The sequence below is a fragment of the Urocitellus parryii genome, chromosome 11 (genome assembly GCF_045843805.1).
Source record: "Urocitellus parryii isolate mUroPar1 chromosome 11, mUroPar1.hap1, whole genome shotgun sequence".
NCBI lineage: Eukaryota > Metazoa > Chordata > Mammalia > Rodentia > Sciuridae > Urocitellus > Urocitellus parryii.
The window spans coordinates 66,645,024-66,668,906 of record NC_135541.1 but is presented as its reverse complement, the minus strand read 5'-3'; the positions used below and the strand labels follow the sequence as shown (position 1 = coordinate 66,668,906).

General features: G+C 34.0%; 1 protein-coding gene across 1 annotated transcript in view; it reads right to left on the bottom strand.

The window, feature by feature from the left end:
* Positions 1 to 23,883, bottom strand: part of LOC113193025 (calcium-activated chloride channel regulator 4-like) — a 33,315-nt gene that overhangs the window by 6,061 nt on the left and 3,371 nt on the right. Inside the window, exons 4-13 of the mRNA XM_077791324.1 lie at positions 15,043 to 15,142; positions 14,086 to 14,094; positions 13,180 to 13,357; positions 12,650 to 12,868; positions 10,391 to 10,618; positions 8,430 to 8,607; positions 7,898 to 8,004; positions 3,285 to 3,500; positions 2,246 to 2,513; positions 861 to 1,031 (exon numbers count right to left, since the gene is read on the bottom strand). Coding sequence (XP_077647450.1) covers positions 861 to 1,031; positions 2,246 to 2,513; positions 3,285 to 3,500; positions 7,898 to 8,004; positions 8,430 to 8,607; positions 10,391 to 10,618; positions 12,650 to 12,868; positions 13,180 to 13,357; positions 14,086 to 14,094; positions 15,043 to 15,142 — 1,674 coding nt within the window. The remainder of the gene's footprint in view (positions 1 to 860; positions 1,032 to 2,245; positions 2,514 to 3,284; positions 3,501 to 7,897; positions 8,005 to 8,429; positions 8,608 to 10,390; positions 10,619 to 12,649; positions 12,869 to 13,179; positions 13,358 to 14,085; positions 14,095 to 15,042; positions 15,143 to 23,883) is intronic.

Sequence of the window (23,883 nt, the reverse complement as noted above, 5' to 3'; positions counted from 1 at the left end):
GGCTTTGAACTTGCAATCCTCCTGCCTCAGCCTCCTGTGCCACCTGTAATTCACAGGTGTGTGCTACTGTGGGCGACTAAGAATGTATTCTTAATCCTTATCACTAAGTGAAACCAGACATTTTTTTCTTTTTAATTTAATAAATTGTTTTCTTATTAACATTTCTTTTATAGCATATGTAATCTGAGGGATAAATTTTGCTACTGGCTTGTATTTAACTTCATGACATATAGGCTTGTTTCCTTTGCCCGAGCTGAAAATTTGATTTATTATTGTTGATCTTTGTAAGGTGCTCCAAATTAATATAATAACATCTGACATTTACTGAATGCTTACTAGACACCAGATACTATGCTATGTCTTAGATTAATTTGGAGGCAAATCTCAATATGACTGAGATCATCAGTACAGAAATATGAGAAGTTATATAGTTGGCCCTTTGTTTTTGCAGGTTCCATGTTGGAAGATTTAACAAATGATGGATCAAAATTATGTTTTTAAAATATTTATGTTTGACCCTTGTACTGAATATTTACAGACTTTTTCTTATCATTATCCCTAAGTAACATAGTATATCAATTATTTACATGGCATTTAAATGGAATTAAGTATTATAAGTAATCTAGAAATAATTTAAAGTGTGCAGGAATATGTGTATGTGTTACGCAAATACTATAATATTGAAATAAGAGACTTAAACATCCATGAAGTTTGGTATCCATGATGGGTCATAGAACAAATCCTCCATATACTTAGAAATAACTATACTTTGAGTTATAAAATCTTTAAAGCTTTAATCATATCACCCCATAAATATTATTCAAACCAGCACTGGATTTCTGAGGTAATGAATTACTCACCATTGACTACCCAGCCTGAGAGACGTGCAGCAGTATTCAGTGGGTGTTTTAAGCTTCTCATGGCAGTATTTGTTCCTCCATATGCCTGTACTTTTAAGCTATATATTCCATTTTCTTCATAAGCTGTGAAGTACCTGGAGTATACCCCATCATCCTTGTAAGAATCAGCACCTTATTATAGAAAGAAGGAAGAAGTTATTATTGAAAAAAAGAGAAATTTATTATTTTCTAAGCCAAGCATATAGGGCTACCATCTCCAAAATAGAGAATATTTCCATTATGCTTTGGTAGAGCATAATATCTTGTGTTGATAGTTTTGAATAATTATGAAATATATAGATTTGTGGATATATTTCATATTACTTATGGCATTATAAATTCATGTTATTTAATATATATACAATAAATACCTCACATGTATATGATGAGTGAAGATGATGTAGAATTTCCTCATACATGTGTGCATGTATGTATGATAAATACCTCTGGCCCTTAACATATTGTATTGAGATTATCCTATTATCCTTCTTATTGTTTTCCCAGCTAAATGGCCTAATTTTAGCTTTATATAAACATTAATTATGCCATCTCTGTTCAATTCAAAAGGCCTTACTAAAGATGTATCTTTGCTTAGTATTGAATTCTTATCCTCATCAACTACCAAGTATCTATTTAGACTTAGCCTCCACTTTATTTATTTTTTAATCCATAGTTCTTGCTTTCTTGATTCATTAGCTCTCTGGTTTTTCAGTGGAAAAATCCCATTTACTTTTAGAATGAATATCTAGGGGACTCAAGAATACTGTGTTATAAGTATACTTCTAGATTATTACCAGCATTGGAGTTCCTCATTAAATTCCCAATTCATTTTCCAGGGGGTTTTATACTCTAACTCAGAGATCCTGAAGTGATATCCTTAGTCCAGGATTATCTGCTTTTCTCTGGATTGTTTTCAGAAATGCATGCTTTGTTCCAGCTATGGGAATTACTCTTCTTTCCCTTTTCCTCCCAAGGGCCTGGTTAATCCCATCTGACTGCTTGGCTTCATCCTCCTTGGCCAGACTCTTTTGATGATGCTCCCCCTACAAAGCAAATGTCTATATTGATTCTATCCTTGCTCTCCTGAAAGAGACCTTCTTAACTGGTGATAGACAATTGGCTCTCTAGTGACAAACAATAAAGATGACAATAAATAACATTTATTGAATGGTTAGCATTCGCAAGACACTTGCACTTTGTAGGTTTTACCTTATAGAATTTCCTGCTGGTTCTGCTATTCCTCCATTCTTTGGGTACCTGTCTTTCTGCCCCAGGCTACCACAGAGCCCCTTACTATATCCTGGGTTATAACAATATAAGCTTATTCATAAAAGTCTGTGAATCACCTGCACCATTGTCCAAAAGTTCCAAAACTTGTGATTTTCCACTGTTTGATTCAATAAAAGCAGTCACACTGGCTCCAATAATGGGGACATATCCTTGTAGAACTTGTGCATAAATGATCATCGGGCTGGGGAAACTGTTTGTTTCTTTGTTCATTTTAGCATTCACTGTGATTGGAGGCACAGAAGAATTTGCTGCCCGAGAGGTTACTGTCATTGTTAGTGTTTCTGGGTTTGCTTTGGCCTGAAGACTGTAAGTCCAAATGCCCACCTAAAATTTTCATGGAAATATAATAAGTTTCTGTTGGCAAGCCATTTTCTGTGTTTCCATTATGCAATTTGAAAAAAAAAATCTTGTAAGAGAAACCAAACAGACTTTTGAGGGATTACATGATATCCCATGATAAGAACTAAGGCAATTCATTTATAGAATCTTGATTAATGTCATGAATAGTGTCTACACCTGGTGAAATTTCTGGTTGGAAATACATAGTTTGAAAGGTGGTCTATATTTAGGTCTTTATTCTTTGGCTTGAACCTATACATTGCATTCTTTTTTAAAAAATTTTTTAGTTGTATATGGACACAATATCTTTATTTATTTATTTTTTATGTGGTGCTGAGGAACGAACCCAGTGCCTCCCACGTGTTAGGCAAGCGCTCTACCGCTGAGCCACAACCCCAGCCTTATACATTGCATTTTAATTGGAGTTAATTAGGAAGGAAATTTTAGCAATGTGTATGCCATGTTCAAAAGATCTCTTACATTTACTCTTCAAAACCTTTTTAAGGTAACTTATATTTTATGCCCCACACCCCGCCGCTTTTTTCTTCTTACTCCTACTTATGTTCTTTTTTTTTTCTCCTTACATAAAATTCTTAGGATCACACATAGATGGAAATAACATTCTGTTTTACCATAATTTTGAACATGATATCATTATTGGCACACAGACATTTAAAAATTACATTTATAGCATTAAAGAATTTGTTTTTATGTTCTGAAATTTTTTTGAAAGAAATATAGAAGCTGATTGCTTACCCGTGCATTTCCTGGAATACTGAGATAGGCCATTTTGGAATGACTGTCCACTATGAAACTTCTCATCAGTGTTCCATTAGGATCCCAGAGAGAAATAGTAGGAGGCTGATTATCCCATGTGATGAAAAAGAATGAGTCTTTTCCCACTGTGCTATCAATTACTAGAGAGCCATTCATCCAGGGATTGTTGTTCAGTGCTAATCCCTTACTTTCAAGCTGTTTAAATATATTTAAAAAAATTAATGATTGCAGAAGAGAATATTATATTCTTTTTAAGATGATTCTTACTTTTTGGCCTGAGAGCAAACTTACATATTACATACAACCATAGATTCATGATCTTTCTAAAGCTGATTGGGATGTGAGAATTGTCAGAAAGCACAGAAATATGGGGTCTGAGTAAAGAATAGAGTGCATTGAAAGTCTTAGAGCAGAGACTGGGTTATGCAGTTGGAAGTATAGCCCTATTATTATTTCATAGTTGTCATGGCAAATGCCCACCCAAGGCTTTAGCATTTAAGGATGGTGTAACAATAGAACATAATTAACTGTAGGGGGTGTACTTGTGTGTGTTTGCACCAACCCTTGTTTGTATATCTTCATGACCTAAAAGAAAATACAGGGGCTGGAGATGTGTCTCAAGTGGTAGTGCACTTGCCCAGCGTGTGTGAGGCAATGTGTTCGATTCTTGGCACCACATAAAAATAAAATAAAGATATTTAAAAAATAAAATACATATTGGTGAATAGAGTAATTATTATTTTATTTTTTTTGGTACTGGGGATTGGACCCAGGGCACTTAACCACTGATCCACATCCCCAGCCCTTTGTTATTGTTTATTTTGAGTCAGGGTCTTGCTAACAGGTTAGGGCCTTGCTAAATTGCTGAGGATGACTTTGAACTTGAGATCTTCCTACTTCAGTATACTGAGCTGCTGGTATTATAGGTGTGCACCACTGCACCCAGCTGGATAGAATATTTAAGTAGAGATAGTCAGGGGGACCTCAACACAAAAAGGAATATTAGCATATAACTGGGGCAATTTCACCATGGTTTTTTCTCCATGTGAGAGTTTAATTTTTTTTTCACAGAAAATAAGTGAGTAGTACCTGAGTAAAAAATATGTCCAGGAAGAGAACAAACAAATAGGGCAAGCTGATGTCTATGAAAGTTGGAATCCTGAGAGGAAGGAAAATGAAATGGAATTTCTCTGAGAGGAGCTTTGAAGAAAAAGTTTTTAGAAACTTTGCAGATAATCCTTAGTCAGAAAATTCAACTTTATGACCAAGAAGATGTTTCCTATAATGGTGTCATTTCAGGAACAGTGGGAAGTACCACTTCTATTCCAATTTAGTCCTAAACCCACCTTGACTCCATTTCTGAAGGAAGTAAGAGAATTCTACCATTCAAACATCAATGATTTGATTAAAATCTCAGTCTTCTATTAAGTCCTTGAGTGGACAAAGTATTATCAAGTTAAATATGAATGTGAATACCTTTTAGGCTTTTATCAGAAATTACTAATAAAGGAAGAGCTCTGGCTCTATAGTAGTACTATAGTAGTACTCCACTGGGAAGATAACCCAGTGGAGTGTGGAGTGCAGCTTTCCTTCCATATATCACCTGCCATCATTCAAGTACAAGTTCTCACCAACTTATATGTTATCATCATTCTTTAGTTAGACCAGTTGAAAAGCTCAGAATGACCTGTATTCTCCCTTCAGTTTTACCTCTCTTGACAGCCAGGTACATCTCTAAACCAATTTGTAGAACAGGTTTCAGCTAAATTTACAGACAGATTTTCAAATCAATCTGTGCCTATTCAAAGTCTGCATCCTAGGATATCTGCTCTTCATTGTTGAGAGGAAGAAAATAGGTTTATCAATATAGGCTGTAATTTGATGAACTAAAAGATGGGATACATTAGTTTTGATATAAAGTGATATGATATAGACTTGGTAAGAGTAAATATGGCAAGAAATTAATTGATTTTTGTAAAACATTTTGAAGGAAACAATCTTTGTTGACATTTGTACACATCATGTACATGAACAACTCATATACATGTACATGAGTCAAGGCTACTCAAAGATTTTGAGTCTAAGTAGCAACAGTAATACTATTGAGATCCAGATGTTGGGAAAAGGAATTGAATTCAGAAGAAGGTATAAAATAAAAAGCCAGTTGGACTGCTAGAAGAAAATATAGGGTTAATACTCCAACATATTGAGCAGGTACTTACTTCCCAAATAAGACTCCTGGAGCTCAAGAAATAAAACATTAAATTTAAAAGCTCTATATAGCAAGGGGAATGATTAAAAGCATGAAGAGAAAGCCTACAGAATGTGAGCAAAATCTTTGACAGCTACTCCTTTGACAGGGGATTAATATTCAGAATACTTAAAGAACTCAAAAAACTTAATACCAAGAAACCAGATAACCTAATCAATAAATGGGCAAAAGAACTAAATAGGTATTTCTCAAAAGAAGAAATACAAATGACCAACAAACATATGTAAACATGTTCAACTTCCCTAACAATCAGGGAAATGCAAATCAAAACTTCATTGACATTTCATCTCATTCCAGTCAAAATCATAATTATCAAGAATACAAATACTATAAGTAATGAAAAGGATGTTGGGGAAAAGTACACATTGATATATTGTTGGTGGGACTGCAAATTAGTACCTCTCTGGAAAGCAGTATTGAGATTCCTTAAAAAACTAGGAATGGCACCACCATATAATCCAGCTAACCCATTCCTTGGTATTTATCCAAAAGAACTAAAAGAGTATAGCATAGTGATACAGTCACATCAAGATTTATAGTAGTGCACCACATAATAGCAAAGTTATGCAACCAGCTCAGGTTCTTCAATAGATGAATGGATTAAAATATTATATATATATATATATATATATATATATATATATATACACACACACATACACACACACAATGAAGTTTTACTCAGCCATAAACAAGAATGAAATTATTATATTTTCTGGTAAATATATGGAACTGGAGAATATTGTGCTAAATATGGCAATAAATTGATTTTTGTAAAACATTTTGAAGGAAACAATCTTTGTTGACATTTGTACACATCATGTACACGAATAAAGAAGAGTCAGGATTACTCACAGATTTTGAGTCTAAGTAACAATAGTAATACTATTGAGACTCAGAAAATCAAGAGTCAAATGTTTTCTCTCAAATGTGGAAGCTAGAGCAAAGTAAGGGAAAAATCATCAGAAGACATAAGAATAGAGGGAAGACCAGTGGAGTGGAAAGAGGCTAGAAGGGGGAGGGAAGGAAATTATGCTATGTGTATGTATAAATACACTACAGTGAATTCTACCTTTATGTATATCTATAAAGCGCCAATTAAAAATAAATAGATTAATAAACATAAGGAAGACAAGTAGAAGAGTAGAGGAAGGGGAATAAGGGTAGGAAGAAAGAGAGGGAAAGAGGAAGTCTGGGGACTGAAATGGAGCAAATTAAATTTCATACATGTATGATTATGTCAAAATAAACTCAACTAGATATAACTATAATGCACTAACAAAAGCATAAAAATCAACAAAAAAATCCACTTGTAAAAATATATGAAGAGTCAAAAGAAAGAACTATGATCATAGATAAGTAATGACTATTGACTCATTCCTGCTTAATTTATTTTTCAAGAGATATTCTCTCCATTTCCAACCTAAATTGTTGAGTTCAGTTTTATGACTTTGAATCTATTTCACAGTTGGCAAGGGGTGGGGTAGGTGGAAGACTTGGAAGTAGGAGATTTTCTAGCAAATTCTTAGAATAATGGATATTATATCTTTGTAAAAAATTTAACTTTAGGAATGAAAATTTGACATCGTTAGGTTTTGATGTTATTTCTTAAACTAAACATTCTGAGAAAGAAACCCAATATATCTGTCAGTGCTGTTTATTCACAGATGTTCTTTAAATTTATATATTCTTACTTGATTAGAATAAATGGACTAGAAATTCACAATCTTCTCACTTTTTATTGTTCCGAAAGTTTAAAAGTTTATAACGAATCCCCAGGAATTTTACATAGAGACATCATATGGTTTTACATTCCAAATGAGGAACTGAGACACTGAGAGCTTAAGAGATATTTTGTGGTCTCTGAATTCATATTATAACTTAGTGCTATTAATTTGATTGTCTGAAATTCTAGGGTTTGCATGAATGCTGAAATATAGAAGATAATTCCTGAATTACCTCTCCAGAAAAATGGAAATTAAAGACAACATTTACAAAAAAATAGTAAAACAATTTTATGAAATTGTTTATTAACTGGTAAATAATATCTATCCTTATCATTTAACCAGTTTCAGACATGCTTTTCTTGTGTAACTTGATTTTTTCTTTCATTGCATTTACCATTGTCTTTAAAATGTATAAACCCATTTTATCACACAATTGGACAGTGTTGTGTTTTTTAAAAATTTTAATATTGAAGTTTTTATATTTTACGTAAAAATTTACTATGGTACAAATATAAAACTCAAAACATAACTATCAATTTTTTTTGTTTATGTCTAAGCATAAGGATAAAAGCCCAAGGAGTGGAAACTCTGACCTGAAGAGACTGCTGGGAGATATCTGTGTTTCCTAATCCAGAGGTCCTGAAAGAATCAATGAGACTGTTGCTCTGGGCTTCATCTGAGGCAAAACAATGAATTCCTCCTAAAATGCAAAGGCATTAACCAAGTCAACTGTCTCAAAAATAAGTATTTATCTCATTTTAGTGCTAAATAAGGTAACAGTATAAACAAAATCACAGTTTTGTAAATATTATTAAAATAGACTGAAATAGATACGTGCAAAGATTAACTCAGTGTTATTTCAGAAATACCATTAAGTTAAGCTGCCTTAGTACCTCACTTATCTGGAAAGTTTAGCTAGCTGACATGCATCAAATAACCACAGAAAGTGATCTCATTATGTTATCTATGTGATTAAAAACTAAAAATTCTGTTATTATATGGAACTCTGAGCACTATGAAAACAGAAAGAAGCTGTAGGGCAGAAGCTAAAGAGAAGTTGTTGTGGTGTAAGGTTCTATTTATGCCTTTTAATCAAAGGACTAGAATATATAGGTCATATTTTACCTGTTATTATGCTCATCTCCGTTAATATTGTGTCAGCAGATGGTCCTAATGCAATAGAATGAATGATGACCCCACTTTGTTTCACTTTGTCTATGCAATTCCTTGCATTTTTGTCCTCTCCAGCAGTCACCAGTATTATTTCAGATCCATCTAATTGATGGTATTTTCCTCTAATTACCTAAAAACATAATTCAGGTCATTAATTATCAGTTGGCCCAGTTCAAATGAACTGATGAGGAATTAGAAAAAATAATTTAGAGGAAGTAAAACTATGTAGAATAGATGAGGTAAACTTTATTTTGAAATAATAGAATCTGTAATCAATAAACCTTGGGGAAATTTAAATACAACTTTTATTTTTGTTTTCCTGCTGCAGGGAATATTTACTTAAATAAAGTTATAAGAAGCAGGCCTGTGGAAATCTTCCTATGTTAAATGATACTGATGACTCAGACTGTGAAATTCAGGTCAACCAGACACCAAAACCATAATTAGGTAAGTGGCATTGACTGTGTTTCTACTTTCTTTGACTTGATTACACTGTAAAAAGATTTTTATACACAATGGAACATTATTTAGCATTAAAAGTGAATAAAATCATGGCATTTGCAGGTAAATGGATGGAGTTGAGAATATAATGCTAAGTGAAATAAGCCAATCCCCAAACCCCAAAGGCCGAATGTTTTCTGTGATATGAGGATGCTGACTCATAATGGCCATGGGGTTGGGGAGCATGGGAGGAATGGAGGAACTTTAGTTAGGGCAAAGGAGATAGAGGGGAAAGGAGGGAGAAAGGGGATAGGAATGATGGTGGAATGAGTTAGACATCATTACCCTAAGTACATGTATGAAGGCATGAATGGTGTGAAAATACTTTGTGTACAATCAGTGACTTGAAAAATTGTGCTTTATGTGCAATATGAAATGAATTACATTCTGCCATCATGTATAACAAATTAGAATAAATAATTAATTTAATAAAAAATAAATTAAATTTTAAAAAAAAGAGACATTTGAGGACCAGAAAGTGAAGAATTGCACTTAATTCAATTAGAATTTAAACCTAGCATTTCATGTTGGAAACATACACTAGAATGCCATGCAATTCAGAAAAGGGTATGAGATTCTGTAGGGGTAGGAGTAGCGGACAAAGCTACAAGAAGGAGAGAAGATTTTGAAGAACTGGTAGAATTATAACATGCAAAGACAGGAAAGAAAAAAACATTTTGGTAGAGAAATTTCATGAGCGAAAGTATGGGGCAGCTAGCACTTGGTGGGCTTGGAGCACAATACGTGCAGTAAATTTTTGGAGCATAGAGCAGAAGGGAAGAACTGAGAAGAAGGCTGGGAAGGTAAAAGAAGCTGGAAGGCTCCGAATAACATCAGGCAGACAAATTCAGATTTAATTTTATAGACTGAGGGGACAGAGAGGATTTCCAAGAAGGAAAATGACACTGATATTGATTATAAGTGCAAGATGACCATTTGGATAAAAGTGAGATTCATAATAGCAACTATTAAACATCATATATTACTTGAGAGTATAGCATTATGGTTCTAAATATGTAAATGTATCATTTCATTTAACCTTCATAATAATCCTATATTGTGGACATTCTTGGCCCAAAGTGTTGTTATACAAGGTAATTTGTTTGTTGCCCTAAAAATTGTTGACTTTTGCTGCCTTAGAACATTAATTTAACAACCATTTATTTAGCACTGATTTTTCCATGATAACAAGACAGAAAAAATCCACAAAGTGAATTTTTATCCATTTATTCACCCAACAATTTATTCATTGAGTAAATGATTCATTTAAAAATTATTTGAGTTTATTTCTATGGGCTTAGTGCTGTGCTTTTAATTATGTTAAAAACAACAGAAAGTATGTGCAGTAGCAATTAACAGAAGTTTCCTTACAAATTAAAGAAGTCTAACTATTTTTGAGAGAGAATTTTCACCTGAAATGCAGCTTCAATTCCAGAGCAGATGGAAATTCCTCCTGAAGCTTCTGTAGGTAAGCTCTCTAAGAGCTTTCCTCTTTCATTGTTGCTTATTATTTGAACTAGCTGACTTTTGATTTGGGCAGTGATATCATACTCAACTATTCCTACCCAGGATCCATTTTCAATGGTTTGAAGAAGGAAATATTTGGCTGCTTGATTCATTCGATTTAGCCGGTTAAAATCCTAAAAAATAAACCACAGGAAAAAGAACCAAATAGTTTTGACTAAAGTATAATAAAAGATCACACAAAATATGTTGATAAGACTTTTCTATAATAGTAACTGGTCTTATTAAAGGAAGCAATTATAATATTTTACAATTGATAAAATAGAAAAATAGTGTTATATATATTACAGAGCATGTGTAGTTATCAAGGATCTCATCTCTCTTTAACTAGAGATGATTCTTGGTCACTAAGCAACCAAATTAGTTATGGGGAGAGATGAGGAATGGATTGAAATTGGGGACTGATAATGCATATTGTAGAGACTCTATTATTACTCCTTAAAGTCTTGGTGCCTGCTGGTTCAAGATAAAAACTGCCCTAGAGCTCACAGAATCAATTCATGCTGTGGTGGATGGACCTCAGTCAGAGACTAGAGTCTTTCAATCAGCTGGGCACTAGATTACTAGACTCCAAAGGCAAAACTTATCAGAGATTCAAATGAATCCTGAGAGACTCAGTTCTTGCCTCTGGAAAAAAAAATATGTATATATACATATGGATGTATATATATTTGACTTTCAAACATACCTTCCCTATTTGGTGAAGAATGTATTTTTGATCTTTAGCATTCTCTATTCTGCCTCAAATATGCCATCCTACTGGGTACTTCATCATATTGCATCTGTTTGTTTGTAATCCATTCATTTCAACAATTATTTATTGATTATCCATATGTGATAAAGTCTGCTCTAAGGCAATAGGGATGCAAAGATGATTCAGTAAAAGTTTTGATATCACATGAAGCTCCCAATGTATTAGGGAAAGGCATTTAATCTATTCTGGGGAATGAGGATAAAAAGATAAATAAGACATGAATCCAAGTCCTAGAGAAGTTCCCAGTCTGTTATGGTTTAGATATGAAGTATCCCCCCAAAGCTCATGTATGAGACAGTGCAACAATTTTCAGAGGTGAAATGATTGGTTTATTGAGAGCCTTAACCTAATCAGTGCATTAATCACAGATATGGATTAATTGAGCAGTAACTGTAGGCAGGTAGATATGGCTAGAGGAGGTAGGTCACTGGGGGTGTGACTTTGGGTTTATATTTTGTCCCTAGTGAGCAGAGCTCCCTCTCCCTGTTGCCATGTGATGAGCTGCTCTCCTCCACTGTGCCCTTCTGTCATGGTATTCTGCCTGACCTCTGGCCCACAGTCATGGAACCAGCTATCTATGGACTAAACTTCTGTACCATGAATCCCAGATAAACCTTTCCTCAGATAATTGTTCTACGTTCTCCTAAAATGTAGTCTTAGGAGAGGTGTTGTGTCTGATATCAAAATAATATATGGAGGCCATCAGAAGGACCCTTAGTCCATCTACTCCTGGAGAACATATTTACCAAATTTTGAAGGATGAGTCTGAGTTAACCTGCTAAAAAAGAAGGAGTGAGAAAATGTTATGTATTCAACTAGACACTCCTCAAGTACATGGATCTCTATTCTTAAAGTCTAGCACAAATACCTACTATTTACTAAATGTAGAAATTACTGGTTGGATATTGCCATTTATTTTTCATGGTGATGAATTTTACTTGGTTCTCTGAATATAAATCATTTATATAGGTGGTACACATCAGATAAAGCTGCATTAAGAATTCTTATTGATCTTGGTCCTTAATCTGATTTATAAAGTTTGGCAGCCCCTAATCCACTTTATTTTCATGTCTTTCAATTATTTCCAGTAGATAAAAAAGCAAAGAAAATATTTCCATATTTCAATCCATAATTCTGAGTCTCTAAATTAAAACATTACTAAGGGCCTAAAAGTCTTAATACTAAGACTTCACCCTTTTCTAGAACAAAAGGAATATTTCAGTTTGGCCTGTTTAACTCTGTTGGCAACTTTCCTTCAATAAAATATTTCACTGTCCTTCTTGAGGTCCTTACTACAGAAAGTAGTGTCACTTTCTGTCATTGTGAATTTAGAATAACCCAGGTACAGGAAGAGCTCAGAGGGTTCTTATCTATACAATCTTTTGAAACTTACCTTCATGTTTTCAGACTTATCAAGAACTAAACACACAATTCTTTCACTGATCCTCAGCAATGAGAAGGCAGGTGGAGGGGGCAGTGCCACCATAGGCATGGTGTTTTTAAAATCCTCAGAATTGCTGATTACTTCCCATGTACTTCTGAAATTGCACTTTATATTGTGTAGGCTTGGAGCTTCTTGGTTATGGTTTTTTGCATTACAGAATTCAACAACCTGGGAGGTTAATATAATGAAAAAATATTTTATGCATTTGAAAATCTGTAAACCACCCAAATATCAATCTCTTAGGCAATTTTGTTTTTTGAATAAAATATGACTCATTCAATCAAAATTATAAGGCACATTTTCAATAATTATAATGATAATAACTAAAATCAAGAGCTTATCATGTGCCCATCAATGTTAAAAGAACTTTTTATTAATACTAATACATTTAATCCCTTATTACACCTGTAGAGATGTTTCTACAATATATATTCTTTGATTATAAATTCTTATAATATTTTAAGCATTGGCATACTTACAGAATCAATACTTTGCATAAACATTATGGATGCCTTTTCTGTTTGGATTTTATCAGGTAAGAATTGACAGTTCTTTTCATACAATTTTGTTGTAGAATTAATTCTACACGATCTATTTAAACAATTGTCTCCTTGACACCTATAAACTCTATTTCTGCCGGTGATACCTGTGGAACACCTGAGAATATTTGACAATTAATCTTTGAGGCAATTTAGGCATTAGCTTAAAAAAGTCTTTAGAGGTTGTATTTATGATGATCACAGTTTTTCTTCTTATTTTATACTGTATACATCCTATTTTGCTATCAAGCATTAAAAGTTCCTATCAAAGCAATTATCTATTTTCTAAATATTGCAGAGGGAAATTTTTGGTAGGACTTCCTGATAGATGAAAAGGCTGAGTTCTTTGTGGGATTAGTTGCTGCTGTCTTGTTTGCACTAATGGCTAGAAGATCCCCTCTCTCAGATCTCTTCCTGCTGGCCTTATATTGGTAAGTGCAGGCACCTGGATGAGGGAATTAGAAAACCAATCACTCTGGATATCACCTTAATTTTAAGTTCTTTGTAGATTTCTTTTAAAAGGAGACTTCTACAGAAGGATATGTCATGACATAGCCCAAATTCTTTGATTATTCAAGGAGAATTTTTATCCAAAGGGAAATGTGATTGTGAGCAGACAGTGAGGTGCTGTCAAGAAGGATGATACAATAAAAAATTATGGAGGAATTTTAGACACATGTTTCATTGCATGGAATCAGCCACAAGTGGCAGTGATTATAGCAAATATACTGGAATGTAACTGTATCTCATTTTTTCCATAGGCTCCAGTTCAAATCAAAAATGGTAACTGGATTTCATTGTCATTTAGTGAGTATCTTAAATATGTATGCTTCCATTGCCCAAAACTTGGTGGATCTGTATGAACAATCATGATGAATATTCTGCAGCAGGAACTAGATATTTAGGAGGAATATGACATAAACAAATGTAATCAATGTAATACTTTAAAAAATATTCCCCTGAAAATTGATATGGGGCAGAGGAAAGGTCTTTGTTGAAATCCTGTATCTTTCAGTTTGTTCATTATGATAAATCCATAGCCCCAGGAAGACATATGACATTCATGAAGTTGATGGCACCCAATTTTAAGAGGATTTCCCTCAATCATTTTGCTCTTTCAATATAAAAATCAAGAGGATAGTCTATTATTACCTATGATGCTAGGTTGAAGTTCTAAAATGACCTTTATAAATACCTAAGAAGTTCCTGTTTGGCTCCTGAAAGCTGTTTGGCTTCTAACTCAGTCCACATTTAGCAGTACTTAACTATTTTTATTTATTCTTATATAATAGGGATAACTTTGATCTCCCAACATACGGTAAGTCTATCTATCTAGTGTACAACTTCAGTCTGAGTTCTGGCAGCTATGGTAGACAGGTGTAAAATATGTCAAATTGTCTATAAATGCTCTGGAAGTTATGTGAACTTTAATTAGACAATCAGCTGCTTTAAACTATATATACATAGACACACACACATACATACACTTATGTATGTATATGAGATTTGTAGATTCTGTAGAAATATATATATATATATATATATATATATATTAGTACACTGATGTTTTTATTTCTTAAAATAACATTATATATGTTATTTTAAGAAATAAAACATCAATTATTATATATATGTTTTATATATATAATTACATTATATATAAGTTATTTTAAGAAATAAAAACATCAATTATTACATATTGGGGCAAACATGAATGTCATTTGAAAAAAGTCAGGGAAAGGAAAATAAGACCAGTTAAAAGCCTCAGGTCATCAAAGAATTTGAGTATCCATGCCTTGTTGCTTCAATTTTTTTGACTTGGAGAAGTAGTAAGGCTTCTCTTCATTGTACTCATCAAACACTCCCCAGCGGAGATGGGCCCACTCATGGACAAACACTTTACCTGTGGGAAAACATTTCAAATATACAGTTATATCAGGTGACAATTTTTTCTGTTAAATATTTAACTGTCAACATTTAATGTTTTTATATAGTATATCATATGACATTACAGTTTATTACAAAATACAGCATATCACTGTTTTTTAATTACACAAGTTTGATAAAGAAAACATTTTTTGAGTATTTGCATGGACCTCAAAAGATTGTTCTTCAGGCATTTGTAGCTATATATTAGGAGAGACTAACATTTACAACATAGTTTGTAAGTTTGTTCAGGTCAGGAAAGGCAACATTCTTTTTGCATTATTCATCTTTATATATCTATCCACCTAATTATTCATTTATTATTTTATTTATCTAAATTTTGTTGCCCACTTTTAATTGTGTTCTTGAACAAATTATTTTTCTATGCCACAATTTCTTATGCTAAAATTCATTCTCAAGGGAATAGTAATGTTTTTAATGGGGCAAAAATTTGTTCTTGGGGGTAAAAAGTCAGATATTACAATGATGTGAGTCTCAGCATCCTAAGTCCAAAGGTAACAGTGTAAATAGTTATATAGTGTTTCTGGGACAGTAAAATGTCATAAGGGACATTAGGAAAAATTGCATAAGAAGATTCAATTACATGAGAAAAGATGATAAAAAGATGGATAAACTCTACTATAGATTATATATAATTACAGTGATGTGGAAATAAAATGATTCATTCAAAGTGCTTAATACATCATTAACCTGCATTATATAACAATTACTATTATTATTAATTTTATATTCATCATGGCACTAGACACCAGAAAATATGAAGATGAGTAAGACACAGTCCTTGGCTTGGAACTGCTTAGAGATGAGAAAATTCAAACCTTTTTTTTCCCTAAAGAACTCAGTGGATGGAAGGATATAAATAAATCAACAGTGTAAGTTGCAGGAAGGAAAACAAGTGAGGGGAATTTTGCATTAGCCATGATAAGTAAAAAGCTTCTCAGGATCTGGGTGCAGTGTCCCATGCCTATAACCCTAAAGTCTTGTGAAGCTGAGGCAGGAGGATCACAAGTTCAAACCCAGCCTCAGCAACTTAGAAAGACCCTTAGCAACTTAGACCTTGTCTCAAAATAAAAAAATATAAAGGGACTGGAGTTGTAGCTCAGTGGCAAAGCAACCCTGGGTTAAATACCTAGTACCAAAAAAAAAAAAATCCAACAAAAAAATCCCAAAACAACAAAAAAACCCAACCAGCCAGCCCCTCGCCCCCCCACCCCTGGAAAAAACACAACAGCAAAAGAAAACAAAACTTCTGAGAAAATGGAGATAAAAAAAGGAGGGGTCAGAAATATAGTCTGTTCTGTTATGAAGTATGCTTTTGTATTGTAAATTTACCACATGAGATCTGAAAACAGGTGAAAATATCAGTATTATACAGAGTTCATGTTTTTTCATTTTGTCCTTGATACTCAAAATATCATTTTGAATCATCAGGATGAACATCTCCTGGGAGCTTATTAGAAATGAAAATCTCACCTCAGGAGGTCAAGCCCTGGCCCAGATCCACCCATACCAACCTGTATGGGTCCCAGGCTCACAGCAGGCCCTGTCCATTCCTCCCCTGGCAGGGCAGACACCCACCAGAGCCTAGCCTCTGGTGAAGGACCACCCCTTCTGACCAGCAGACCATAGAGGGAGGTCAAGCCCAGAAGCCTAGATCACCCACACTAACTTGCACAGGACCCAGATACAGGATGTAGTAGCATTCATGGAGGGACATCAGGAGAGTCTGGAAGCCTAACATCAAAGTGAGGTACAGACAATCTGCATGGAATATAGGAAAGAAAATGCACTATCTTAGATCCACACTGCAAGAAAGGAAGACACATAGACAACATATAAAAACAAGGGAGGAAAGTGCCCCAAACAAACCAGGACACACTATAATAACAGAACTCACAGACAGTGAAGTTGATGAAATGTCAGAGAAGGAGTACAGAAGGTTCATAATTAAAATGATCTGTGAATTAAAGAATGACCTAAATGAGCAAATACAGGCAAAAATTGATCATTCCAACAATGAGATAAGAGAGCAAATACAGGTAGCAAAAGATTACTTCAAAAGAGAGGTAGAGACTCTGAAAAACAACCAGTCAGGAATCTTTGAAATGAAGGATACAATAAATCAAATAAAAAAACTCAATAGAAAGCATAACATAGACTAGATCACTTGGAAGAAAGATAACTTATACAATCTGGAAAATAAAGTTGATCACATAGTGAAGATAATTAGAAACCATGAACAGAACATCCAAGAATTATGGGACAGCAACAAAAGAGCAAATCTAAGATTTGGTATAGAAGAAGACACAGAGTTTCAAACCAAAGGAATGCACAATCTCTTCAATGAGATAATGCCAGAAAATTTCCCAAATATGAAGAATGAACGAATTGGCAAGCCAAATACAAGAGGCTTACAGGACACCAAATGTACAAAATTACAACAGATCTACACCAAGGCACATCATAATGAAAATGCCTAGCATACAGAATAAAGATAGAATCTTTTAAGAGAGAGGAATCAAATCACATATAGGGGGACACCAATTCATATCTCAGCAGATTTTTCAACCCAGACTTTCAAAGCCAGGAGATTGTGAAACAACATTTACCAAGCTCTGAAAGAAAATGGATGCCAACCAAGAATCTTATAACTAAGTTTTAGATTTGATGATGAAATAAAAACCTTCAATGATAAGCAAAAGTTAAAAGAATTGACAACTAGAAAGCCTGCATTACAGAACATCCTCAGCAAAGTATTCCAAGAAGAGGAAATGAAAAACAGTGATGAAAATCAGCAGAGGGAGGGATTACATTAAAGGAAAATCTAATTAGAGAAGAAACCAAGACACATTAAATACCAAAAATAAACAAAAATGACTGGGGATACAAATCATGTCTCAATAATAACCCCAAATGTTAATGGCCTAAACTCACCAATCAAAAGACATAGACTAACAGATTGGATCAAAAAAAAAAAAAAAGACCCAACAATATCCTGCCTTCAAGAGACTCATCTCATAGAAAAAGACTTCCACAGGCAGAAAGTCAAGGGTTGGGAAAAATCATACCACTCACATTGACTGACATAGACTATGGAAGCAGGGGTTTCTATCCTCTTATCAAATAAAATAAACTTCAAACTAAAGTCAATGGAAAAGGATAAAGAAAAACACTTCATATTGTGCAAGGGAACCATACACCAATAAGACATAGCAATTATAAATATATATGCTCCAAACAATGGAGCATCTACTATGTTCAAGAGTCAAATAGACCACAACACAATAATTTAGGTTACTTTAACACACCTCTTTCATCACTAGATAGATCTCCCAAACAAAAGCTGAACAAAGAAACACTAAACTCAATAATACAATCAATAACTTAAACTTAATTGACATATATATATATATATTTTGTCCTTCAACAATTGAATACACTTTCTTCTTAGCAGCACATGGATTCTTCTCTAAAACACACCATATATTATGCCACAAAGAAACTCTTAGCAAATATAAAAAAAGTAGAGATACTACCCTGAATTCTATCAGATCATAAAGGAATGAAATTAGAAATCAATGATAAAATAAGAAATAAAATCCAAGGCTGGGCTTGTGGCTCAGTGGTAGAGTGCTCACCTAGCACATGCAAGGCCCTGGGTTCGATCCTGATCCTCAGCACCACATAAAAATAAATAAACAAAATAAAGGTATTGTGTCCAACTATAACTAAAAAATAAAATATAAAAAAGAAAGAAAATCCACTACAACACCTGGAGACTAAATAATATGCTACTGAATGAATAATGGGTTACAGAAGACATCAAGGAGGAGATTAAAAAATTGTATCGGTGAATGAGAACACAGATACAACATATCAAAATCTCTGGGACACTATGAAAGCAGTTCAAAGAGGAAAGTTCATTGCATGGAGAAAAAGTTAAAAAGAAGAAAAGTTAACAAATAAGTGACTTAACATTATAGCTCAAAGCCCTAGAAAAAGAAGAACAAATCAACACGAAAATCAGTAGAAGATAGGAAATAATTAAAATCAGAGCTGAAATCAATGAAATTGAAACAAAAGAAACAATTGAAGATGTTGACAGAAAAAGTTGGTTCTTTGAAAAAACAAATAAAATTGACAGATCCTTAGCCATGCTATCAAAGAGAAGGAGAGAGAAAACTCAAATCACTAACATACCTGATGAAAAAGGAAATATCACAACAGACACTACAGAAATACAGAAGATAATTAGAAATTATTTTTAAAACTTGTACTCCAATAAAATAGAAAATATTGAAGGCATCAAAAAATTTCTAGAGTCATATAATTTGCCCAAATTGAATCAGGATGATATACACAATTTAAACAGATCAATTTCAAGTGACGAAATAGTGGACATCATCAAAAGTCTAACAACCAAGAAAAGCCCAGGACCGAACGGATACGTAGCTGAGTTCTACCAGACCTTTAAAGAAGATCTAATACCAACACTCTTCAATTTATTTCAGGAAATAGAAAGAGAGGCAGCACTTCCAAACTCATTCTATGATGCCAATATCACTCTGATTCCTAAACCAGGTAAAGACAAATCAAAAAAAGAAAACTTGAGACCAATATCTCTAATGAACATAGATGCAAAATTCTCAATAAAATTCTGGCAAATTGAATACAAAACACATCAAAAAGCTTGTGTACCATGATCAAGTGGGATTCATCCCAGGGATGTAAAAAAGTTGGTGCAACATACCTAAATCAATAAATGTAATTCATTACATTTATAGACTTAAAGATAAGAATCATATGATCATCTCAATAGATGCAGAAAAAGCATTTGACAAAATATAACACTCATTCATGTTCAAAACACTAGAAAACTAGGGATAACAGGAACATATCTCAACATCATATAGGCTATTTTTGCTAAGCCCCAGGCCAACATCATTCTAAATGGAGAAAAATTGAAGGCATTCCTTCTAAAAACTGGAAAAAGACAGGGATGCCCTCTTTCACTACTTCTATTTAACATAGTTCTTGAAACACTGGCCAGAGCAATGTGACAGATGAAAGAAATTAAAGGGATACACATAGGAAAAGAAGAACTCAAATTGGCACTATTTGCCAATGATATGATTCTATACCTAAAAGATCCTAAAAGTTCCAACAGAAAATTTCAGGAACTAGTAAATGAATTCATCAAAGTAGCAGGATATAAAATCAACACCCATAAATCAAAGGCATTTCTGTATATCAGTGACAAATCCTCAGAAAGGGAAATGAGGAAAACTCTCCCATTTACAGTAGCTTCAAAAAAAAAAATACTTGGGAATCAACTTAACGAAAGAGGTGAAAGATGTATATAATGAAGATTGCAGAACCCTAAGGAAAGAAATCAAAGAAGACCTTAGAAGATGGAAAGATCTACCTTGCTCTTGGGTGGGCAGAATTAATATTATCAAAATGACCATACTTCCAAAAGCACTATACAGATTTAATGCAATTCTGATCAAAATCCCATTGACATTACTCATAGAAATAGAAAAAGCAATAATGAAATTCATTTGGAAAAATAAGAGACCCAGAATAGCTAAAGCAATCCTTAGCAGGAAGAGTGAAGCATGGCATCACTATACCAGACCTTAAACCACACTACAGAGCAATAGTAACAAAAACAGAATGGTACCAAAACAGACTGGTAGAACAATGATACAGAATAGAGGACAGAGACTAAAACACAAAGTTACAATTATATTATATTAGACAAAGGGCCAAGAGCATGAATTGGAGAAAAGATAGTATCTTCAACAAATGGTGCTGGGAAAACTGGAAATCAATATGCAACAAAATGAAATTAAACCCCTATCATTCACCATGCACAACACTCAACTCAAAGTAGATCAAGGACCTAGGAATTAAACCAGAGACCCTGCATCTAATAGAAGAAAAAGTAGACCTTAATCTTCATCATGTGGGATTAGGCCCCAACTTCCTTAATAAGACTCCTGTGGTGCAAGAATTAAAATCAAGAATCAATAAATGGGATGGACTCAAACTAAAAAGTTTCTTTTAAGCAAAAGAAACAATCTGTGAGGTGAATAGAGAGCCTACATCTTAGGAGCAAATCTTTACTCCTTACACATCAGATAGAGCACTAAACTCTAGGGTATATAAAGAACTAAAAAAGTTAAATACCCAAAAAACAAATAACCCAGTCAATAAATGGGCCAAGGACCTGAACCGACACTTCTCAGAAGATGATATACAATCAATCAACAAATATATGAAAAAAATATTCATCATCACTAGCAATTAGAGTAATGCAAATCAAAAACACTCTATGATTTCATCTCACTCCAATCAGAATGGCAGCTATTATGAAGACAAACAACAATAAGTGTTGACGAGGATGTGGGGAAAAAGTACACTCATACACTGCTGGTGGGACTGCAAATTGGTGCAGCCAATATGGAAAGCTTGGAAGTATGGAGACTTGTATGGAGACTTCTTGGAAAATTGGGAATGGAACCACCATTTGACACAGATATCTCAGTCTATACTCAAAGGACTTAAAAACATTATACTACAGGGACACAGCCACATCAGTGTTTATAGCAGCACAATTCACAATAGCTAAACTGTGGAACCAACCTAGATGCCCTTCAGTAGATGAATGGATAAAAAAAAATGTGGCATATATACACAATGGAATATTACTCATCAATAAAAGAGAATAAAATCATGGCATTTGCAGGTAAATGGATGGAGTTAGAGAAGATAATGCTAAGTGAAGTTAGCCAATCCCAAGAAACAAATGCTGAATGTTTTCTTTGAAATAAGGAGGCTGTTTTATAGTGGGATAGGGAGGGGGAGCATGGGAGGAATAGACGAACTCTAGATAGGACAGAGGGTTTGGAAGGGAAGGGAGGGGTCATGGGATTATTAATAATGGTGAAATGTGATGATCATTATTATCCAAAGTACATGTATGAAGACACTAATTGGTGTGAATATAGTTTGTATACAACCAGAGATATGAACATTGTGCTGTATATGTATAATAAAAATTGTAATGCCTTCCGCTGTCATATATAAATTTTTAAAAATGTAAATCTCAGGCTCACCTCTGACCTAGTTGGTTGAAATCTGCTTGTTACCATAATATCTATATACTTTAAATTATTCTTACAGGTTAAAATTTAGTAACACTGGGTAAAGTTTTCTTGAACAAAAACTATTGGGTCTAGAATTATAACCCTGGATGGAGGAAAAACCACTATGATAGGAATTATAAGAAAATTTAAAATTGCCTGTACCAGTGGCTCTTTTTACCCAAGGAATACTCTTAGCTTAGGTTACATCATTCTCAGCTGAGGGCAGATTCCTCTACCTTGTCACAGATTTTCCTTCTCCCTTTCTCTTTCTCTGATTCTTTTTTTTTTTTCTAAAAAAAAATCAACAGATTTCATTGTGTTGCTTAGGCTGGCGTTGAGATCCTGGACTGAAAAAATCCTCCTGCCTCAGCCTCCTGAGGTAGCTTCCTGGCATTTTCATTCTTTAAATAGCTTTTGTGTGTGTGTGTGTGTGTGTGTGTGTGTGTGTGTGTGTGTGTGTGTCTGTTTAATAACTACTGTGGCAACGATACTGAGTCATTGCATAGGTGGGTAAAGTCATCTCTCTAAGTACCTATTATTTTTTTTTAATTTAATTTAATTTATTTATTTTATTTTTATTTATTTTTTTATTGGTTGTTCAAAACATTACAAAGATTGCAGAATCACATCAGTTACACATCCACATTTTTACATACTGCCATATTAGTAACTGTTGTATTCTGCTACCTTTCCTATCCTCTACTATCCCCCTCCCCTCCCCTCCCATCTTCTCTCTCTACCCCCTCTACTGTAATTCATTTCTCTCCTTGTTTTTTTCCCATTCCCCTCACAACCTCTTATATGTAATTTTGTATAACAATGAGGGTCTCCTTCCATTTCCACGCAATTTCCCTTTTCTCTCCCTTTCCCTCCCACCTCCTGTCTCTGTCTAATGTTAATCTTTTCCTCCTGCTCTTCCTCCCTGCTCTGTTCTTAGTTGCTCTCATTATATCAAAGAAGACATTTGGCATTTGTTTTTTAGGGATTGGCTAGCTTCACTTAGCATAATCTGCTCTAGTGCCATCCATTTCCCTGCAAATTCCACGATTTTGTCATTTTTTAGTTCTGCGTAGTACTCCATTGTGTATTAATGCCACATTTTTTTTTTATCCATTCATCTATTGAAGGGCATCTGGGTTGGTTCCACAGTCTAGCTATTGTGAATTGTGCTGCTATGAACATCGATGTGGCAGTATCCCTGTAGTGTGCTCTTTTAAGGTCTTCAGGGAATAGTCCGAGAAGGGCTATAGCTGGGTCAAATGGTGGTTCCATTCCCAGCTTTCCCAGGAATCTCCATACTGCTTTCCAAATTGGCCGCACCAATTTGCAGTCCCACCAGCAGTGTAGAAGAGTACCCTTTTCCCCACATCCTCGCCAGCACTTGTTGTTGTTTGACTTCATATTATTGTTTTTTTAATTGTTATTTTTACAAAGTTCCAAAAGTTTCTCGAATCAGGAATCATTTTCTAAGTCTATTTTTTTAAACAAATCATGTTGTTTTTAGGGCATAGTTTTGAAGAATATGAATTTTTTAAAGAAACATATA